This window comes from Alosa alosa, chromosome 15, assembly GCF_017589495.1.
Source record: "Alosa alosa isolate M-15738 ecotype Scorff River chromosome 15, AALO_Geno_1.1, whole genome shotgun sequence".
Lineage (NCBI taxonomy): Eukaryota > Metazoa > Chordata > Actinopteri > Clupeiformes > Clupeidae > Alosa > Alosa alosa.
Window position 1 is genome coordinate 8875994 of NC_063203.1, and position 22127 is coordinate 8898120.

At 44.2% G+C, this 22127-nt stretch overlaps 1 protein-coding gene across 1 annotated transcript; it reads left to right on the top strand.

Moving 5' to 3' along the window:
* Positions 1–1177: 1177 nt before the first annotated feature.
* On the top strand, positions 1178–18988 carry cpda (carboxypeptidase D, a). Its single transcript, XM_048265519.1, has 21 exons — positions 1178–1962; positions 2592–2839; positions 7561–7703; positions 7849–8018; positions 8414–8859; positions 9092–9283; positions 9699–9866; positions 9982–10091; positions 10220–10322; positions 10534–10676; positions 10879–11048; positions 11602–11907; positions 12923–13118; positions 13507–13639; positions 13854–14000; positions 14835–14933; positions 15080–15138; positions 15265–15396; positions 16378–16563; positions 16728–16830; positions 17015–18988. Exons 1-21 carry the CDS (start codon positions 1304–1306, stop codon positions 17239–17241), a joined length of 4140 nt encoding a protein of 1379 aa, XP_048121476.1. The 5' UTR covers positions 1178–1303; the 3' UTR covers positions 17242–18988.
* Positions 18989–22127: the final 3139 nt, after the last annotated feature.

The window sequence follows — 22127 nt, forward strand, 5'->3', positions numbered from 1 at the left end:
CTGTGTACGTGTCTGTGTATGCGCGCACGTGTGTGTGTGTGTGTGTGTGTGTGTGTGTGTGTGTGTGTGTGTGTGTGTGTGTGTGTGTGTGTGTGTGTGTGTGTGTGTGTGTCAGTGCATTTGTAAGAGTGTGCATGTTTGCATAAATGTGCATATTGAGTTTCTGAGAAGTGATAATGCTGGTCAAAACACACAACTTCCCTTGTTATATGCACACAGTCCATTTCAGTATTTTGAAAGACTTGGCAGATGCTGCTGTATCAAACACCACCAAATTGCCACATTGCTGGCAGGCACACGTGTGTTAACCATTTACACACTGCCTCTTGCAGGACAGAACAGATATTGCAGCCATGAGTGAAGAGACATGAGTAGTGATAAGTTTATAAACTGAATTGTCAGTAGGCTGTATGTGTGTGGTGGGAGGCGTGTGTGTGTAGGGGTGGGGTGTGTGTATGGGGGTTGGGGGGTTAGAGTGAAGAAACCCACTGGAATCCCTGATGAATGTCCAACTGTAGCCTATGTCTGCGAATTTAGCACATCTGCAGGAGAGGGGGACAAAATGGAGTAAACCTACTCATACACACAAGGCTTTGCAAATAGCAACCATGAGTATCATGACTGTAGACAGTAAAATTACAGTCTCTAAGGCCTGGCTGTCACAGGATGATTAGGCCTACCATCAAAATTGTGGCTAATTTAAAATGTTATAATATGTAGCCTAGGCTATAGATACACTGGTTGAGATAAAGTATGGTCATTCAAAATCCTGAAACTTACTTTAGGCTACCCTTAGCCTATTTGTATGGTCTTATGATTTGTTTTGATTGTGTGAGCCTGTCTTCACACTGATAAGCAATATACTTTTTTGCATTGGAGATTATTTGGAGTAGATTTGCCCATTATGAAAGCTAACTTTGTTTTAAGGCATAGCCTAGGCATAATCTGCTAAATTATGAGCCGTGGCTGTGAGAACACCATCTTGCATGCTCACTTGATTGTTCACATCTATCAGGTAAAACAGTTCACACGTCACGACCATAACGACCTTAAATAGCAAGCACCGCCCTCAGAATAGTGACATCTTATCAAACCACTCATATGTAAGGCGAACCGAGTAGCAGATTGTTATTGGTCAGTGGATCAAACTCCTCCCATGGAAAGGTTAACAGGAAGTTATAAGTCGAAAATAGAAGGAAGGCGTTAGGCAAAGAGAAGGTAGCGACGTTTCTATTTTAGGCGTATCAATTTTCACATTTCTAGAAAGTTGGATGGTTAAGGAAGAAGATTCTCAAGGAGGGACATGGCGCGATTAAAAGAAGCGCAGCTACGTTTTCATACGGGACTATGCATTTCACTTTATGCTCTCTTTCTTGTTGTTTCCATCACCTCGCTCAACCCCGTCACTGCTGTTGCTACGCCGAGGGTTCTGAAAGGCAGTACGCCAGATGAGGGGGAATCATACAGCAGATATTACAACTATGATGATCTTACCCGACGGCTAAAATCTCTGGCGATGAAATATCCTCATCTTGCCAATCTATCCAGCATTGGCCAGTCTGTGATGAAGCGAGAGCTTTGGGTCATGCGAATCACAAAGGATCCTAATGCCGATCTCCCCGGGAAACCTAAAGTCAAATACGTGGGAAACATGCACGGAGATGAAACTATTTCTAGACAGGTTTTAGTGTATCTGGTGGAATATTTACTTGACCAATATGGCTCTGATCCGCGGGTGACTGAGTTGATCAACAGCACGGATATTTACATTATGCCAAGTATGAATCCAGATGGCTTTGAGAAGTCTGTGGAGGGAGACTGCGCCGGTGACGCCGGTGGTCGTGAGAATGCCCACAATCATGACCTCAACAGAAGTTTTCCAGACCAGTTCGATGACATACATGTCCAGAAAGATGAAATACCAGAAGTCAACGCTGTGATAAAATGGATCTTAGATAACAAGTAATGTACTATGTAGCCATTTCTCTCTTTTAGTTATTTAAAGGTGGCATTGCACCAAAGAGTAGGTCTAGTGTTGGTAATTTAAGTAGTAGTTTAATCACGTAAGTGTTTTTCACTCATATTTAACATTGCATTACATGACATGTAGCCTAGGGGCTATCACAAAGAGTTCAGTTCATCAAAATAGTTTCTGCTGAGTCTGAATAGACAAACCTCTAATATGAAAGCATAGGCCTAGTTTATGTGTCCTATAAACTGTATTAGGCTAATCATGAGATCAGACATCAGGAGGTAGGCCTATACTATAGCGGATAAACAAGGATAGAGATGTCTTGTTTGTTTATTTCTTTTGGGTCTTGCTCTCAAAAGGGTGTTGAAATTCTCAACATCTTTGTACATGTGTGGACCTTCAGTGCACAAATACTTTTATTAATTCTATCTATTAATTTGCCTTGCTACACGTCAAAGACTATCAAGTAGGCCTAACAATTCAAGTTGGCTGTGACTAATATGTTTATATGTATGTACATATAACCATCCTGTGATGCTCAATATTTTGGCCTAAGACATTGACATCCTCATGTCAGTAGGCTACATCTTGACATAATAATTGTGCATCTCATTCATAGGTTTGTCCTTTCTGGGAATCTCCATGGTGGCACAGTAGTGGCCAGCTACCCATTTGATGACTCCGCCTCCCATCCGAATAAGGGGCACTATAGTCGGTCATCAGACGACGCTCTCTTCAGGCACCTGGCTCGGGTCTATGCGACCAACAACCCTGCCATGGACAAAGGCGAACCCAACTGTCCGGACGACCCCACCGAGCGCTTCAAAGACGGCATCACGAACGGTGCTGCGTGGTATGATATATCTGGTAAGAAAGGTGTTCAATGGATCTCTCCATCTCACAGTGTGACTAAAGAGTAAGCTTCTATACTAGCTCTCAGTTACTATAGTGACAAAGCCTGCATTGGGTTTGTATTTCAGCTTTTTCTCAAAGGATTTTGCCATACATTCCTTGATAATTGACGGTGTCAAGTTTGCTGCAGGCCTCATTCATTAAACCTAAGAACCAGAGATTATTTTGAAGGTAGACTTTTACACATAAAATATGTGTAACCTGATTTAACCATATGTATTGAAGCCTATGTATGATGCTCAGCAACTTGGGGTTGTGTGAAGCAGTATCAATATTGTTTTCTCTACTACTATGGTACATGTAAAAGGTCATCATGTCACCCTGGACCTCCGCTGTAAGACCATACTTTAAGACCATACGGTAAAACACCAACCCAGGCATCCGAGGCAAGCTCACTTATCCATCTCGACATCCAAGACAAGCTCGCTTATCCATCTCGTATTGTTCAGAAGCAGTTCCGGTTTCAGGTTCTATCTGTTTTTCTTCAACAAACTTACTCTCTGTCTTCCTTGTGTTTCACCGCTCTTCCCTGGTCAGATGGAGAAGCATCCATGCCAGACAGGAACCTGATCTAGAGTGTGTACCCTGAGGTTTTCCACCATGCTGTGTCGTGTCATGAAACCGGAAACTCTGCTTTCCATCAGCTCACAATCTGATCTCGGCACCGTGTGTGTGCGCGTGCATGAGTGTGCATAAGAGATTGTGAAGCGAGGTGGTTGGGCAGGAATTCAGCCTCACGTTAAGCAAGTGTCCATATGTTGCTACTGATTCACAGATTAGAGTAAATCAGATAGCAAATGACACAATGACAAAGGCTTTCGTTTGCTGTGAAAACAGGGCCTCTTGTAAATCACATCCTGCTTGAGATTCTCCTTTTGTTTTGTGTTAATGCTCCTAGCCCTTTAGCCAAATTAGTTATTTGGAAAGGTTCATGTTGTCACCCACCCTGTTTTTGGCAACAGTTGTGCACAGGCGCTCAAGCATCACTGTCCCCAAACAATGGTGTGTGTCGGCCCTGTTTACATCCATTGTCCAATGTGCTGTAGGCAGTGTTAAATGAAGACTGATGTTGCAGTTAGAGGTGGCAGACTTGTTACAAACCGAGGCTAAATTTGGGACCTTGCAGTCAATGTATCGGAAAGAGAGCCTTTGAAGACTGCCCGATGCCAGACTATACGCCATTATAATGAGTCATATTCCGGGCTCTCAAGAGGCCCTCGCCATTGTGAGGGGATATTAATCTTCCTTTTATTCTTTGTTGTTGATAGATGTGCCACTTGCACACACTGTTCAAAAGATTTTATTTTACAAATATCGTGTTGATTTTTCTGACTGCAGAGCAAAGGTGCACAACAAAGGTGAAGACGGCAGTAGATGTTTTTAACCAGCGGAGGCAGATTAATACCCAGCCGTGCATGCAATGTTAAGCCGGCCTACAGCCATCTATGAATTGAAACAAATCATGAGACTGGGTCCGTTTCTCTGAAATGCAATGTAATTGTGGTTGTACAAGGAAAACAAGGAATTGCTTGTAGACAAGGTGGTTTTACTCCTTGAAAGTACCAGTGAGGCGCTCTAATCAGTGTCCCAACAAAAACAAAAATTCCCCAGTACTTCATGTTTGTAATGGTGATTGGTGGAAAAAATGACAGTTGCCCACACCAGGCCAGTGATGGGGCAATCAACTTGCTTCGGGTCAGTGGGCCACTGCTCATTTTTGAACCCAATAGAGATTTAAAGGAGAGGAGAGAGATGGCTGCAGAGTCAAACTTGTTTTAATGAATCACACAAGGGTGTGCACAGGATCTCAAGTATGGTGGGTCTGAAATTGACATAGCCTTGTTAACAGACTACAAACTAGGTTAGTAGGTTATGGTATTTGTCAGATGCTTTTGTGCAAAGGTTAATGCTCAAACTGCCGTCACATCCTTTTAAAATAATTATTACATTAAATACGGATGTGGATTACAGGCTTTGATGTCTATTGACATAATTCTGCCCATGTTGAATTGTGTTTATCCCAATGCAAATGGCTGATCACAACCACACCTCAGTCTTAAATGAAAGGACACTCTACAACTCATGTGATTGATAAGGGAAAGCTTTGCATGGGAGATGTGAGATTTCCCCTGTGGCCACTTATCAGACTGTTCAGTGTAAGGCCACATGACGGCTGATTTAAATGGGGAGATGGCATGGCACTCTTTACTCAGCTTTTGAATGTGCCTAGTAGTTTGCTTTGCAGAGTAGTGTTTGCACACACACACACACACACACACACACACACACAAACTCACACTGCATAGGTATAATCATATCCATGCAGGGCCAAGTACATGGAATGACTTGCATAGCAGAAGCCTGCTGTGTATTGAAACATCCAGATAATTTCCCCCAATAAACAAACATAGCATAGGACTGTTTCCAGCGTACATGATGCACCACATCATATTTATGGCCTGACAATTACAAATGCTTAGCCACTCTACAGGTGTCGTGAATGTTGAGTGAATTGTGATTAATTTCTTCACATCTACTGGTTTTGGTGTGGTGACACATTTGCAGTATTCTATTGAGAAGTTTGATGGATATTTTAGAAGCATACATGTCATACATCAGTGATGACACATGATTAGCTCTACTGTGCAGGTGTAGTGCATGTTGGGTGAATTGTGATTTATGTCTGGCATGTACACAGTTCAGACAGAGCACCGGGGAGTGCTCTCATGTGATTACCCAGGCACCAATTGTCGTGTGTGTGTGTGTGTGTGTGTGTGTGCCTGTGTGTCTTGGGCTTCAGACCTCCAGGGTGTATTGTTGTGCAGGGCTGCTGGCACTGAGGCGGAGGCTGACCGTGGTTGCGGATATGTTCGGGTGGGGTCGGCTTTGTCTCTGTTGACTCTGTTTGCTCATGGCTCTGGGCCTGTGTGTGGAGGGGTGTGGCTAGGGATGTATTGGGGGTGGGGGGGCAGCCTGGCATCGGCCGACTAAACTCTATTATTCTGTCCGCTCCCCATCCCAGCATGAGACCTGAGGCGGAGGCATGTTTATCTGCTGATGATGAATCAACATCCAGTGTGTTGCATCTGTTGTTGATTTAGGAGATAGCATTTTGCCACGCACCCTCATGTAAACTTGAAACTCAGCTGGAGGGGGAAGGTGGTGAGCTCATTCTGTCTAGGCCTTTGTTTAAGTTTGACTTGGTCATCTCTCACAGACAACTCCTCTGTTGCATCTTATGGAGCCAATGTTAAAATAAATTATGTGAACGTACCTTTGTTGGATAGTGCGTCATGTGGTTTTCAAGATGATTTAAATGCAAAATCACCACCATTGCTCAATAGTTCTCTGGAAAGGAACTACATAACCACAACAGCAAGATGCTAAGTGGATACAGTTCACCAAGCCACTTAGCAACTGCAAATAAGAGCCGTGATCCTCCTCCTGACTGTTTGTATCTTCCTTTTATACGTTCTTCCTTTCGTTCTTTTTTTTTTTTTCTTTCTTTCTTTCTTTAGTTCTTACTTTCTTTGTGTGGTGTGCTGCTCTCTGCCCTCTGATGCTGCTGTTGCTGTTTCCTGTCGCTTTTGTGCAAGGGAAGGGTGAGTGTATGCATAGACCCGGTGGGATTAGCCCAAGCCTTAATCGTGATCGCGTTTTTATTTGCCCCGCCCCCCCTCAAGTGATTACCGCTCACGGCTCATGGCCCCGTGCGCAGCATGCATCCTATTCCCCCTTCACTGCCATCACTGGTCGCCAAAGTGCTTGTGATGACCTGTGTGTTAAGTGTGAAGAAAAGTGATCAAGTTCCTGAAAGTAATTCCCCTGTGTGGTTGTCAACGGTTGTGAAATTGCCCAGCAGTTTTCAGATTAGACAAGTCAGAGGTTAACGGGTTTGTGAGTAAGTACAAAACTTCCTGTTGGTCTCCGTGCTTGGTCTTTGCGGTGTGGCTTACGTAATCTGTTAATCAGCTCCTTCCAAGTCCCAGTTTGGAAGGCTAACTGTTGTTCTCACCTTTGGTGAACTGACGACATGAGCTGAACTGACTTGACCCACTCTTTATGGGACATTAATCTTGCGTGTGTTTGTATCTGTGCTACTTTAGGACCTGGATTACTTTCCAAAAAAACAGGGTGGCTTCTCTTTCAGAAGTGTCTGGTTTCTGTCCCCCTTTTTTTACGAGGTTCCATCCCCCCAGTCATGTGGGCCTCGGTGACAACGGTCCACTGGGCTTTTTACAGGAGAACACACAGCTGGTCAGTTTGCTCCAGTGGCACCAAGCCGCTGCAAACAGCCCCCCACCCACTCTCACCCACACTCTTCACCTTTCACTTTTTGCCTTTATTCTGACCAGACAGTGAAGAGTGACAGGAAGTGAGTAGGAGACAGATGGGGTGGGATCGGGAAATGACTATGATTCGGTCGGATGTAAATGTGCCTCATCATGGGGTGCGTTATCCGCTTGCACCTCAGCGCCCCTCAGAGTTGTAAAATATTTAACCAGGGTCTTATCCCCTTTCTTGCGCTCATGGTCAAGACATTCACAAGTCTGCCATGATCTCACCAGCACTGAATTGCATCAGTATCATTGAGAGCTCTTGACAAGATTTGTCATAATGTCATATCATAATAAACTGATCATAATGTTTAAAACATCATTTTTATTTCTTCAAAGGGGGCATGCAGGACTTCAACTATGTCCATGGAAACTGCCTAGAGGTCACGATGGAGTTAAGCTGCTGCAAGTACCCCCTTGCCTCCCAGCTGCCCCGTGAATGGGAGAACAATCGCCAGGCTCTGCTGGCCTACATGGAGCAGGTGAGTCCCCCAGCTCCAGAAACACATAATCTGGTCCTCCTAGACCAAATTATGATAATGCTATCAAGTGGAATATATGCAGTCTTCAATTGTTTAACTTTACAAGGTTTTGTTTTATGGTTGTGTCTGTGTTTCTCTGCTGTAGGCCCACATCGGAGTGAGAGGCTACGTGAAGGAGGCCAGGAATGGGGCGGCGCTGCCAGACGTCCAGATTCTCGTGGTGGGCATCAATCACAACATAACTACAGGGCGCTTTGGAGACTATTACCGTCTGCTGCTGCCGGGCGACTACAACATCACTGCCATTGCTGCTGGGTGGGTTCTACTTCCACAGACTCTGTGTAATGCCTCCCTCCTCCCTCAGGCCTTTTGAAGCAGCTCTGGCATCGGAGTAATACCATCATATGATTGGTCATGCTGTTTTTGTTGTGTATGGTGCTGGGGGCAGTTCTGTCTCTTATAATACTTCTCCCTCTCAACTTTCTTGGTTAAATAAAGTGCATAAAGTTTGTTTATATTTAGATACAGGAACATTTGTGTTTATTATTATATTCAACCTGTGTGAATTTTAGCTATACATGTTATTTATATATACATTTTAGCTATACATGTTTGGAGTATATATCTACTTGATAGTGATAGTGAATGTTTTTGCTGTACTACTAAGCACAGAGATGCAATACTTATCCAGAGTAATGTGCACATTCTAGATATACGCCCATGACCGTCACCAATGTACGGGTGGTGAAGGATAAGGCCACAGAGCTCAACTTCACGCTGGCGCCCCTGTCGGATGACACTGCAAGTGCCGTGACCTCTGTACCTATGACTGATGCTCATGCCACCGCCACCACCACCACCACCACGCCTGCCCCTTCCTCCCCCACTGGCAGTGACGCCACCAGTGCCGAGACCTCGGGCTCGGATGCCACAGGTGAGACAAGCCCCCCGTCTGGCGCCGGTTCCTCGGTCCAGCGTGAGCCGCTCCAGCCCCTGGACTTCAGGCACCACCACTACGACGACATGACGCTGTTCCTGCGCAAGTACAACACCGAGTACCCCTCCATCACGCGCCTCTACTCCATCGGCAAGTCGGTGGAGAACCGTGAGCTCCACGTCATGGAGATCACAGACAACCCTGGCGACCATGAGCCAGGTACTTCCCAAACACACTGCATTTCCTGACAGTGTCACTCAGCAGCCGACCACCATGTTAACTGTAGACAGAGGAATTGTACAAAATGATCTCCTGCTTCTTTGTCATGTAATGATGGCGGTTGTTCACAAATGTTTTCTTTGATGGCATCTCCGATAGAGAAGCTTCTGTTCTAAATCATGGCATAGAATGCTGCACAGGTGCACTGCTCACATACCTCTCTCCTTGACAGGTGAACCTGAGTTCAAGTACATCGGCAACATGCACGGCAATGAAGTGGTGGGCCGTGAGCTGTTGCTCAACCTCATCGAGTACCTGTGCCGTAACTATGGCGTTGACCCCGAGGTCACACAGCTTGTTAACTCCACCCGCATCCATATCATGCCTTCCATGAACCCTGACGGCTATGAGCGGGGAAGGGAAGGTGAGGGTCTCCATAGCAACCTTACTGCCCGGCTACACCAGGCGCGCAACTGAAGCATTCTGTTTGCGGAGCGAAAATATATTTTTTGGAAGACTGGCCTATTTTTTTCAAATGTGCCCACTCTTGCATCTGGTTGGGTGAAGCCAGCTACATTGATTTTTGTGGAAGCAAATTGTTGCAGTATATGCTACCCAAATGGAACGATTCAGTTGTGCACCCGATGGTAGCCTGGCTGTTGTAAATATGTTTTTATATTTAACCATGCTGTATGGAGCAAACAGATTTCTCCCTGTTTTTATTGATTTCATTTGTATTTAGAGTTATTAACAGGACAAGGATTAGGTATGATTTGATGTGTATTGTTAAGAGGAACATAAGTCATAGATATTTTTCCTCCCTAAAAAATCCATTGCAGGAGACGTTCGTGGGTACTTAGGGCGGAACAACAGCCACAACTATGACCTGAACCGGAACTTTCCAGACCAGTACACCACCGTTACAGACCCCAGGCAGCCGGAGACCATTGCGGTGATGAACTGGTTGAGGAGTTTCCCGTTTGTACTGTCTGCCAACCTTCACGGAGGTAAGTGACCCATGGAGCCACATGCCCCACTGAAATCCAGAGGCCTGTTTGTTGTTGTAGTTAGCAATAGAGGGTCCTCAGTGCGGTGTAGTAAACCTGGACTTTATTCATGTAGGGTCCCTGGTGGTGAACTATCCATACGATGACGACCCAGAGGGACGCACTGAATACAGCAAGTCACCGGACGATGAGGTTTTTAAAATGGTGTCGCGGGCCTACTCCCAGGTTAGTTCACCATTCTTCCCTCTGGTTGACAAACGCTGATTGGTTACCAGACAGTTGCACTGTATAATTATATTCTGTCTGTGTGTTCAATCATGTGTGTGTTGCTGCGTGTGCGCTTGTTCATGTAGGAGAACCCTCTCATGCACAAAGGGCACCCTTGTGAGAAGCTTTATCCGGAGGAGTACTTCAAAGACGGCATCACCAACGGAGCAGAGTGGTACAATGTCCCAGGTGAGCACTAGACTCAACTAAAGACCACATGCATTCTTAACACAATCTGTGTTTATTAAAGCATTCATTAGAAGTGTACACTTGATTGATTAATGTTGACATGCAAGCATAAGCTAAAGTGAACATACAAGCATTTCAAGGATTGCACACAGTCTTCTGTACAGAGAAAGCACCCTACTAGACCACAGCATTACTGTCTGGCTCTCTCTAGGAGGCATGCAGGACTGGAACTACATGAACACTAACTGCTTTGAGGTGACCATCGAGCTGGGTTGTGTCAAGTACCCCCGGGCCAGCGAGCTGCGAGGCTACTGGGAGCAGAACCGCCGGGCCCTGTTGCAGTACATGCATCAGGTCTGCAGCTCTACACACACACACGCCTGGGGCTCACCCTCCTTTGACCACCACCAGTCGAGTTCCTTCTCTCTCTCTCTCTCTCTCTCTCTCTCTCTCTCTCTCTCTCTCTCTCTCTCTCTCTCTCTCTCTCTCTCTCTCTCTACCACCACCACTCAAGTTCTTTTCCTCTCTCTTTCTTCTTTCTCTCTCTGACCTTTAGGTCCACAAAGGAGTGAAGGGGATGGTTTTTGACCTCAAGGACGGCACAGGAATCCCAAATGCCACCATCACCGTGGAGGACATTGACCACCCCGTGAGAACCTACAAAACCGGGGACTACTGGAGACTACTGGTTCCTGGAGTTTACAACATCACTGCCACTGCACAAGGGTGAGGGAATACCCAAGCAGAAGAGAGGGAGACAGGGTGCTGGTTTCCTTGTTGATGATGAATGAATGGAGGCTTTATGGAGAGGCTGATTTGCAGGAGTGTGTGGAGGCGGAGTGGAACGCTTTGCTGTGTCAGCTAAAGCTGCCTCAGTTCCTGTTACACACTGTTTGTTTTGTCTCAGGTGTTGTTCCCACATCCTGTGAACACGTGTTTGTGTTTGATGAAGTTCTTCAAACACAGGTTTTGTTCACTCACAGCTTTTTCTTCTGTTCAACTGTTCAACAGTACAAGCACTTAAATTTAATGATATAGTCAAATAAATATGTTGTCATGTTTCCCCATCACCATATAGCCTTTCCACAATAATATAGATATATAATATATAGATACTCTGGCAATATTGCAGTGTTTCAGGCAACATGCTCTGGTTTCTAGTCTGTGGTTATGGATTGCCTACTCACAGATGACTAGGATCAGTGTTTAGTGTTAAATCTAGACTATGGTGCAGTGTTTTTGTCACAGTCAATCACAGTATATCCCACTCCACATGCAGGTACTCCCCAGTGAGGGTGATGGTTACTGTTCCTGAGAGGGGGGTGAAGGAGGTGAACTTCCGCCTGCCACGGCTGCAGGAAGAAGGGACGGGCCAAGCGATGAATGGTGGCGCCGAGACCGCGCAGGACCCCAACGAGGTGGAGTTCCAGAGCTTCATCAAGGAGCTGTCTATCGGCTCGGGCCTGGACCAACTCATTAAGACCACAGCCACTGAGAGCCAGTTCCGCTATCGCAACTACAAGGAGCTGTCTGAGTTTCTGCGTGGCCTCCACCTCAACTTTCCTAAGATAGTGTCGCTCCGCAGGTATGAGATGAGGGACATGTGAGCATCACAGTAGTCTGGGTAGTTAGTGTTAGCATACTTGTGGTCCATTGTTGCAGAAGCAATCCTGTGCAGCAAGCTCAGGCATTAACAGACATTGTTTAGTGTCTGAGGGAGAGCCAAAATTTGCATTCCCTTTCAGGCATGTAGATGCCTTTCTGTTCACTTCTTGTCTGCTGACACGTTTGTTCACGCACGTTTGTTGCTGATGAGTCATGCTGATGTTCAAAATGTTTCTTTAGATTTAGTTTCAACCAAAAGCAGACTGGAAAAGACTTCATCTTTATGTAAGAGTAATGCTTCAGGCTTTTATTCAGATAACTAAAAGTGTACTTTTCTCAAAGGTCGTTGGACTCCTTATGTTAGCAGCTGTGCCTCAGCTTTGTGTGGAACTGATTTCACCATAGTCTCTCTCTGTTTACGGCTCTGTCACCGGCTGAGTCACAGCACATAATGAGCCTTAAGGCTGCATGTGTCCTTATCACATGTTGTTTGTCCGGGTTACGAAAGAATGGTTAGTCAAGTGCTGCTCAAGTGCCCTGCTGTTGTATATTGTTTGTCACCAGGCTGTGGAGAATGACGTGGTGTATTTAACAGGTCAGCCCATCTGTTAGAAATGTCCACATTACATATGTTGTTGACACAGGAAAGAAGCAACATCCTGTATAAACAAGTCCTTTAGTATTTGCATTTGAGACGTTAAGTAGCTCTATGTTGCCATCTTGGCTTTTGCTGTTTTTGGGCCAGTGTTCCCATACATGGATTAAGCCTAATCCTGGAACAAAAGAGAACTTCCATGGTGCTCTACGGTGAGAAAAAGCTTTTAGTCTAGTACTAGTCTTGATCCATGCATGAGAAGCCACCCCTTTTTGTTCAGGATGTCATCAGTGTGAAAATACTCTGCACTAACAGTGCTTAGACCTGACGTCATGTACAGTATATTGTGACTAGTTTTCCTGTGGTAAATGCATTGGCTCTCTCTGCTCTCTGATTTTAGTCTGGGACAAAGTTGGGAGGTCAGAACCATCTGGGCTCTGGAGATCTCCAACAACCCTGATGTGCCAGAACCATCTGAGCCCAAAATCCGCTTTGTGGCGGGTATCCATGGTAACGCTCCAGTGGGCACAGAGTTGCTGCTAGAGTTTGCAGCTTACCTGTGCATCAACTATGGCAAGAACCCAGCCATCACCAGGGTGAGCGAGTCCACTCCACTCCATCTGTGTGTTTTACTGCATAAGGATTAAAATATTAAAGGACAACTCCGGTCTAGGAACAACCTAGGGTCTATTTTTGGATGATACTGAGCATAACCTTTTGTTGGAAACCAAATCGACGTTAATCAGAGTAGTTTTGAGTAAGACCTGAGTGTGCATTTACAATGAAATAGCGTAGCGTTAGCCTTGGGGGCAAGCTCGCTACGTAAAAGTAAATCATTACTTTAAGCCGCAAGTTGAGAAGGCTCAAAATATCATTACACTTCTGTGATACTGTGGGGAAGGTGACACACACACACACACAGGAAGCTTCTTGCTGTAGCATCTCTGTAGCATTGTATTACTTCCTGTTCTTCCTCCCCTGCAGCTCATCAATGAGACTAGAATAGTCATCCTGCCCTCCATCAATCCTGACGGACGTGAGCAGGCCAGGCCCGAGTGCTCCTCCACCGTAGGCATGACAAACGCCCACGGCAAAGACCTGGACACCGACTTCTTCGGTCAGTCTCAAAGTGATGTTTTGGATCAATGTCCAGTTTTACAAAGGGGAAAACATTTTTTTTAAACTTGAGTTGCTAATCATGCTAGCAAGACACACCTGCAAGACTAGAAAAGACTGACTCTCGCCAAGATGTTTCTAGAAATAGAAATTGAATGGTGACCATACAGTGTAGCTCTGTCCTGCTAATGCTAAATGTATCTTTGCCCTGAAAGGAAATGCATCCCAGCGTGTTGTAGAGGCCCAGCCAGAGACGCGTGCTGTGATGGACCTCATTCTGGAGAGGGGCTACTCTCTCTCAGTGGCCCTGGATGGAGGATCGCTCCTGACTACATACCCCTATGATAAACCTGTGCAACCAGGTTAGAGAGAGCCCATGCAACACTACACTGCTGCAGTCCCTACACTACATTGTTTTGCATGCAACATTTTGTGTGCCTTAATATATCTTAAAGGAGAATTCCGGTGAGATATTGACCTAAAGTGTGTTGAAACATGATACCGAGTGTGAACATATGTCTCATAGCTCACCTCAGCTTGTCCCCTGCACTCAGAAATCTGGCGCTAGTTAGTCAATGCTACCAACACAGTGTTTCGTTGTGGCGCCTCGGGCATTCCAAAAATAATTCTGTGAAAATGCATGGATTCCAGTTGCTGCTACGGAAGCAACTGAATCCATGCATTTCCACTGAATTATTTTTGGAATCTGATCCCTTATCATACCTGTTCGTTTCTCAGATTCGCCGCCGACTTTTGGTGACTAAATTCAAGATGGCGTCGAACGGTAAAATTCCTTAAGGTACTGTCTGTATAAATCGTCTTGTAAATAAACTACCAGTGCTTTTTCAAAGTTCTCTATGTCTCGTTTTAAAAGTCAAGGCCCTCGAAGTCTACCAATGAAGTATGGAGCTACTTTGAGCCTCGTAAATGGTGTAAAACAGTGATTTATTTGCATGGCTAGGCCGATGCCCCGAGGCACCACAACAAAACACTGTGTTGGTAGCATTGGCTAACTAGCGCCAGATTTCTGAGTACAGGGGACAAGCCGAGGTGAGCTATGAGACATACATTCACACTCATGTTTCAACACACTTTAGGTCAAAATCACACTGGAATTATCCTTTAATGACTTAGTATGTGAATCCATGGTTTATGTGCATGCAAGTAGATTTACAGAATTTGTCTTTTTGCTTCAGTTGAAAATGAAGACACACTGAAGTATTTGGCATCAGTGTACGCTGAGAACCACCCCACAATGCACATTGGTAACGCCGGATGTCGTGGTGAAAGCCAGAGTATGTTTTTGTTTTCATTTTTTTTTTTTCAGACATTTTGGCATTTTACAAAAGAACCTCAGTCCTGCTAAATATGACTACATGCTGCATTACCACATGCCATATGCTGCATCCTACTGATATCAGTTGTTTCCATGTGTCTGCAGTAGGGAACAGTGGTGTTCTACGGGCCGCAGAGAGACACAGCCACATGGGCAGCATGAAGGTATGTGCCACCGCCTCTCGCTCTCATGACCACATCCCCATCCATCACTGCTGTCCAGGCAGGCTGGCACTAGGGCATTGTGTGAGGTGAGTGGATGAGTGAGGCCTTTGTGTTTGTGCGCTGCAGGACTTCAGCGTGGACTTCGGCCACTGCCCTGAGATCACGGTCTACACTGACTGCTGCCTCTTCCCCCCTGCCGAACAGCTGGCCACGCTCTGGGCCCAGAACAGGAAGTCACTTGTCAGCATGCTGGTGGAGGTTAGCATCCCTCTCTCCTACCTTTTACCCCCCCTCCTCTCTACCCCCTCAGTTTCTCCCCTTTTGTTATTTTTCTTCTGTTGTAATCACATAGTACAGCCCAGATGTGGGTAGTTTCATGATCTGGGTAGGCGCTTGACACTGTCCGCATACATGTCTGTGTACTTTACCTCAAAATATGTGGTTATGTTGGATAACTATGTTAGACAATTGGGAAAAGAAGTGCAAAATTACCTTTAAGCTCAAATTGACATTTCATTTCAAAACTACACCACAACATCATATATTAGCCACATTTTTCTGTGGCCAGAAAACTGGACCACACAACATATGTTTCAATTTGGCTATGGTGATGTTGGAAAAAAAGCACAGAATTCTGAATGTTTCTATCCTTCAATGGATGCAGATTAAACAAAAATGTATAGATTATTATATTTCACGAAGGTTTCATGTTTAGGCTTTGCGAAATAAGGTGCTTACCCTGATTGTCAGACTACCGATGTATTCTCCTGTAAATCAGCCCTGCTGTTGAACTTTGTTACAGTCTTAATGGTCATATCAGTACACCATGCAATATGACGAGTGAAAGTATGGTTGGTAAAAGATATCACCTATGGCACTTGGCCTGCGGTCCTTGTGGCTATGGCACTATGAACAGTGGTGGGAATATCCTTTAACGACTAGAATGTCACTGCTTTTATGAAGACAGAGTGAGGTTGTGCCAGGATGTCCCCACTCCTAGAATACCGCTTGTCCAATAAATTGCTTGACCAGTCCTAGCTACTGTATAATTCTTCAACATACCATACCATGCCATGTTTATCACACCATATTCAGATTATCAACCATATCATTTTGTATTTGGGAGCCAGATTAACTACTATGTTCAAAGTAGTGTTCAAATCATTCAGAGGTCCTCTCATATTTTGGCTTTCATAGTGTGCCACTGAGTGTTATCTGAAACTTGTCGTCTTCTCTCAGGTGCACAAAGGTGTGCGTGGGGTGGTCAGAGACAAAAGTGGGAAGCCCATCATGGGTGCCATGATTGTGTTGAATGGCGGTGTGCGGGTGTTCACCGGCGAGGGGGGCTACTTCCATGCCCTCCTAGCCCCAGGCTCTCACAGAATCGAGGCAGTCGCTGAGGGTTACCAGCAACAACGGCAAGAGGTAAGCAAAAAGCATGACTATATTAACAACAACTGAAATCACTTCCAAAATCCCTCATTCCAAATGAAGACTAGATTGTGGATAATATAGAAAGTGCTTTAATGTATATTAGTAATGTAGAATAATATATTGCTTTCTACATAAGTTTGTGTTCTCTGTTTCAGGTGTTAGTGTCCTCATTTAACGCTGCCAGCTTCATCATCATTGAGTTTGACATGGATAACCACATATTTGGTCTGCCGAGGGAGTTTGTGGTGGCAACTGCAGGTAAACAGGGATTATTTGCCTCTGTGGTTTGTCCTTTCTCATGTTAAGAGTATTAAATGTTGAACCTCATGTCAATCGGCTTAGCATCTCTGGCTGCTTATTGCCAATCAGTGCAATTTCAGATGTTGGTTGCTGTCGGATGTTCGTGGCTGTTCGTTACCTGACTTCTTTGTGTGTCTTCCAGCTGCCTCCATGACGGCTCTTATTGTCACGGCCTGCATCATCTGGTGCGTCTGCTCGGCCAAGTCCAACCGACAGAAGGACGGTTTCCACCGGTTACGGCAGCACCGTGACGAATATGACGACGAGATCCACCTCACCTCCATGGGCTCCAAGAAGTCATTGCTGAGCCACGAGTTCCAGGACGACAGTGAGAGTGAAGAGGACACGCTGTATGCCAACAAAATCTAACGTGCCCCCCTAGATCCCTCTACTCCCATGGCACCGTTCTGTTGGGGACTCTTTAGAACAATGAAAGGCCATCATCCACCCACCCCAATCCCCCTAATCCTGCCCCAATCCAGTGGCCCTACCCCAGAAGAGACCGCAAGGGGCGCCATGATCAATCCTACCGTCCCCCAGTGCTTACACAGACTGCCAGTGGGGACGCCACAGCAGTGGGTTTATTTAAACCGATTGATGTCACTTGCAAAACACAAACATTCTCATCAAAAAACAAATGCAACTACTCGCCAACCGTTTCCAGTCGCCCGTCCTCTTTGCCCACCCTCTCCAGACAGTCCAACCTCAGCAAGTAGGCACCCGTCGATGCAGTTGCTCGTCCATTTGAAGAAACGCACCCTTCAAGTTGTTTCATGAAACACAGTGCCTTGAGTGATGCCAGCCGGCTGCCTTCCCGCTGCCAGTGCGATAGCACGACTTTCTGTGTTTAGCTAGTTGAGTTAGCAGAGTGGGGAAGAGCGCTTACACCTTCACGCTGAATGGAACACGGTCAACTCCGGTTCCCCTAAGCCGAGTCTTGATTGCAGCACAGATGCGGATTGAGTGACTGAAGAGGAAAACCTTACCAGGCCTTTGATTTCCGAGCCTCATTTAATAAATGTATGCTTATGGATCCAGTGAAAGGAATTTTACACAATATTCAGCCATGTCTAAATTCAGAATAGCGTTGGTTTTGTATCAGGGAAACTGTTGTATGTAAGAAGTGATTTGGATAATGGCATGAGCATAGATTTTCCCTATTCCACGAGTATGTATCAGCCAAGATGTTTTTGCTGTCCAAATTCTGCTGTTTTGGGTTTTTTTTTTTTTTTTCACTGTGGATGCGCAGTCATAACTGTTTGGTCTGTTCATCAGTATGTGCACACCAAACTCACTTGGGCTATCACATTATGTTTGCAATACATGAAAAAGTTTGTGTAAATTTGGCTTGCCTCAGAGCACTGCAGTTATAGACTCAATTCGCCTTATTCACCTGGCGGCCAGAACGAGGCTAAAGGGTACTCTTGCCATTACACCACAACCCAGCAGATGGTGGTAGTTATGCACTCCGTTTGCAAACTGCCAAAAATAAGCTCACCGAAAAAGAAGGATTCACTGGCCTGTTCTTCTTTAGTGAGTTTATTTTGGCAGTTTGCAAACGGAGTGCATTACCACCACCATCCGCTGGTACCCTTTAGCCTCGTTCTGGCTGCCGGGTGAATAAGGCGAATGACATTCAATACCAGCATGATGATCATAAATTTCCCCTTTCCTGTGAAATTTTATTTACACTTGCAAGGATACCTGTATATATCAAGCACAAAAATACATGACCATTTATTTTCCACAGGAATCCTTAAGCGTCACTAGTGATGTGTGGTCTGTAGCTTGTGAGAGGTGAAAGTTGTGTCAGTGGTTCCATCTGCTGACACAGGCACGTAAAGACACAATTCTGTCCTGAAAGCTATGTTGCACTTTTCCCGTCCATTGGATAAATGGATGGACTGCTCTGTTCTCAAAACTATTTTCCCTTGTCAGCATATATGTTGTAGACGGAGGCACACAAGAGATATGACCTGCCTGGAATGATTTAGAAGAGTTCAGGTGCAAAACCCTCTAAATCCGTCTGACCACATTTCCTTTAAATGAGCATTTAAAATCCGGTTCCTATAGGTTTTTGCCTAGAAATCAATATTTCAGACCAGGAAGAGTGTTATTTAGTGGGTTTTGAAGTTAAATTATTTGATTAATGTATACTATGTGTGGAGAGCATTCACTTAAAATCTTTCTCATTTTTGACATAGGTAGCATTTAGAGGCTTTTGCATCTGAACCCTTCTTATGTTTTCTATGTTTTTTTTCTCTTTTCAAATGTGCAAATGAGTGTGTGTGTGTGTATGCCTATGTGGAAAGACAATTTCTTTACAACGAAGGATAGTCGAATATTGGATGTTTGGCATTCATCCACTCTTGCTACATCTCAGTATAGAAACCACTACTCTGAATTTTCATCTCAACAAACCCAATTCTTAGTAAACAAAATGACAGTGTGCTGTTTTAAGAACAAAACAGGTGAAAGTATCCAAGATCTCGAATTGTATGGATATCCGCTTATCAGCTATGATTTAAATATGTATGGGAACACTTCAGCAGAGTAACGTGGTTGTACCAATGTTTTCTTATACAGCTTCTTAAACAGCTTAACAACATTAACCTTCTCCTCCCGCCACAACAATTAGTATGCAATGGAAAAGTTCAGACATCCCTTGTAAATTTCTGTATGTTGAACTGATGACTATTGGATTTGTCTGTTTTTATGCAACAAAGTTTGTGACCCAGGTTCATGTCCAGAGTTCATAAATGAGAGATAAAGAGTTGTTCTGCAAGAACAAAGTGTCTTGCTTAAAGGGACACCAGGCAATGTTTTCGTGTTAATTAATCATCTTCGTAAGTCGGTATATGGTTAAATGACTCATTACGGGGCGAATGAAGGCTCTCTCGCCCGCCCCTACTGCCTGTAGGAAGAATATCCCACTTGCAAGTTCGGTGTATCCTACCCGCCGACCGAAGCAGGATCAGTTTACAGCACAGAGGCAGGCTAACGAAACGCTAGAGATTGTTGCAAACGTGTGTATAATGGCAGAGCCGGCGAAGAAGCGAAAACCCTTGACGGAAGCCGCAAAGAAAAGGAAAAGAGCTTCAGACCGAGCGAGGGGAAGTTTCGTAGAGAAAAAGCATCAGGCTTGCCAGGTGTCCCTTTAAAGAAAGTGGGTAATTCTGTTGGTTGATTGATTGAGAGAATTTAGGTCATTTTTCCTTTTCAGTGATGGACTGCTACCGCTGAAAGTTTCTGTTCAATAAATACTGCATTAATATGGACTGTCATGTTGAAACGAGTGGGATTGTACATTTTGAAATGACTTGTAATAGTTGTATGTGTGGGCTTTGATGTATAATATCTTTCTTTTTTATATCAAAATAATTGATTGTAGATAATGACATGTTGCCAATTGTGTGTGAATGACAAAAAACAAGTGCAATTTATCTAAAAAACGAATCTACACAAGAGAGCAAATAAAATCTGTCATCTCTATGTTTGTATTGTGATGATATTCAAACATGCAGGTGAAATAAAACTGAAACCAGACCCATCCTGTTTGCTTCCTTCTCTTGTGAACCCCACAAGTGCAAGTGTTGAAGGGTTTATCTAGTGTTTTATAAGCCCCACTCTTAGAGAACTATTCAAGTCCCCTGACACACCTAGACCTATTTCAAGATACTTTGGAGAAAAAAAATAAATCCTCCTACCATTATAAATCTCCTTTGGTGACTACTGTAAATCAGGTCTGGTGGCATTATGTTGTTCCTTAAAGGAACAGGGCCTGCAGCATTCCATAATCATCAGTGGTTTCTTGTTGGTGGATTGAGTTACCCAGTGCTCTGCGTTCCTGCGATAGTTTTAGGTCATAAGAGGGGTCTAAAGATGTATCTGTTCAGCTTACACTTAATTAAGTAATTAATTAAGTGGTTCTTATGAGTTATGGTTTGTATATTTATGGTATTTGTTTTACATTATTGATGTATTGACATTGTTATCATTACTATCCTGGCTCAATTGTAATTCTACTAACTTTTTTTATAACTGTTCATTGTTTATTTTAACTATCGTATATGTAGCGGGCTCAATGGTCTTGATGCCACATATTTAATGAATCTTTGTTTCTGTAGAAACATACAAAATACACTCAGTAGGATGACACAACGAACATTCACGCTTGCTTCAACAAAGAACGCAGTTACTCTACTTCCCTGCTGAGATTTTCGTGAATACAGACTGATTCCACAGCGCTCTGCTGCCACCTACTGACGCGGCTGATGTAGTGAACAACTAAATACAACCCAAACTCTTGAACTAACACCACATACCTGTTATCTTTCTTTTTAAATCACTCACATTGAATTGAAGGCGCTACACTCTCCCCCTCAAATTAAAATGTCTTTAACATTTCGTTACTTACTAAGTAATTACCCTTTTATCCACATTTAACTTTTGTTATCCAACAGTATATTTCTTACACTTTCCCTAAAGTATTCTTTGTTAACTTATAATTAAAGCATTCATAAAATACTGGTAGAATTGGCATAACACATTTTCCCTTTTTATGTTAAAATAATAACCCTGTTTCCATCAACACTCACTGTAACAAGACCCCCTATACAGTCACACACAATACCGATAGTTTGCTACTTTCTCCTTCAGTTTACCTATTTCAAAGAATGGATTACACTGGGACCAGATGGATTTCAATGGGACCAGCCTGTAGGCCTATATCTTTTTTTTCAGCTCACTCTAAGTTACCACATCATTAACATGAACAAAACCCATTCTATGTAATTCAGACATTCTCTTTCATTAACAGTTCACACATCTCAGGATTTTTTTTTTCCTTAATTCTTTTTTTTTTTGTGTGTGTTTTTGGTTACCCTTGTACTTCAATGTCCATCACTGTCCAAGGGTGCCACAGTCTGTGAACTGGTGGAAGGTTATAGTTCATCTGCAGATTGTTCATACCTGCTTCCACCACAGATGGTTTACCTAGCTTTTCATAGGTGAGTATCCTTGGTCGACGTCGTTCTCTCTGTGGGTAGGTACTCACAGGTTGCAGATCAGGTTCATCATCTGATGCTTGTGCTGACCCTGGTTGATCAGTCTCACCCGGAATTTGAACCTCTTCCTCCTGTACGTCCAGGTCTGGCAGGTCAGGGTCACCCGCCTCATGGTCCCTCAGTTCCACTGCGTTATCTTGATCAGGAACAAAGGGCTGTGCATATGGGTTCAGAGCATTATTTTCTTCG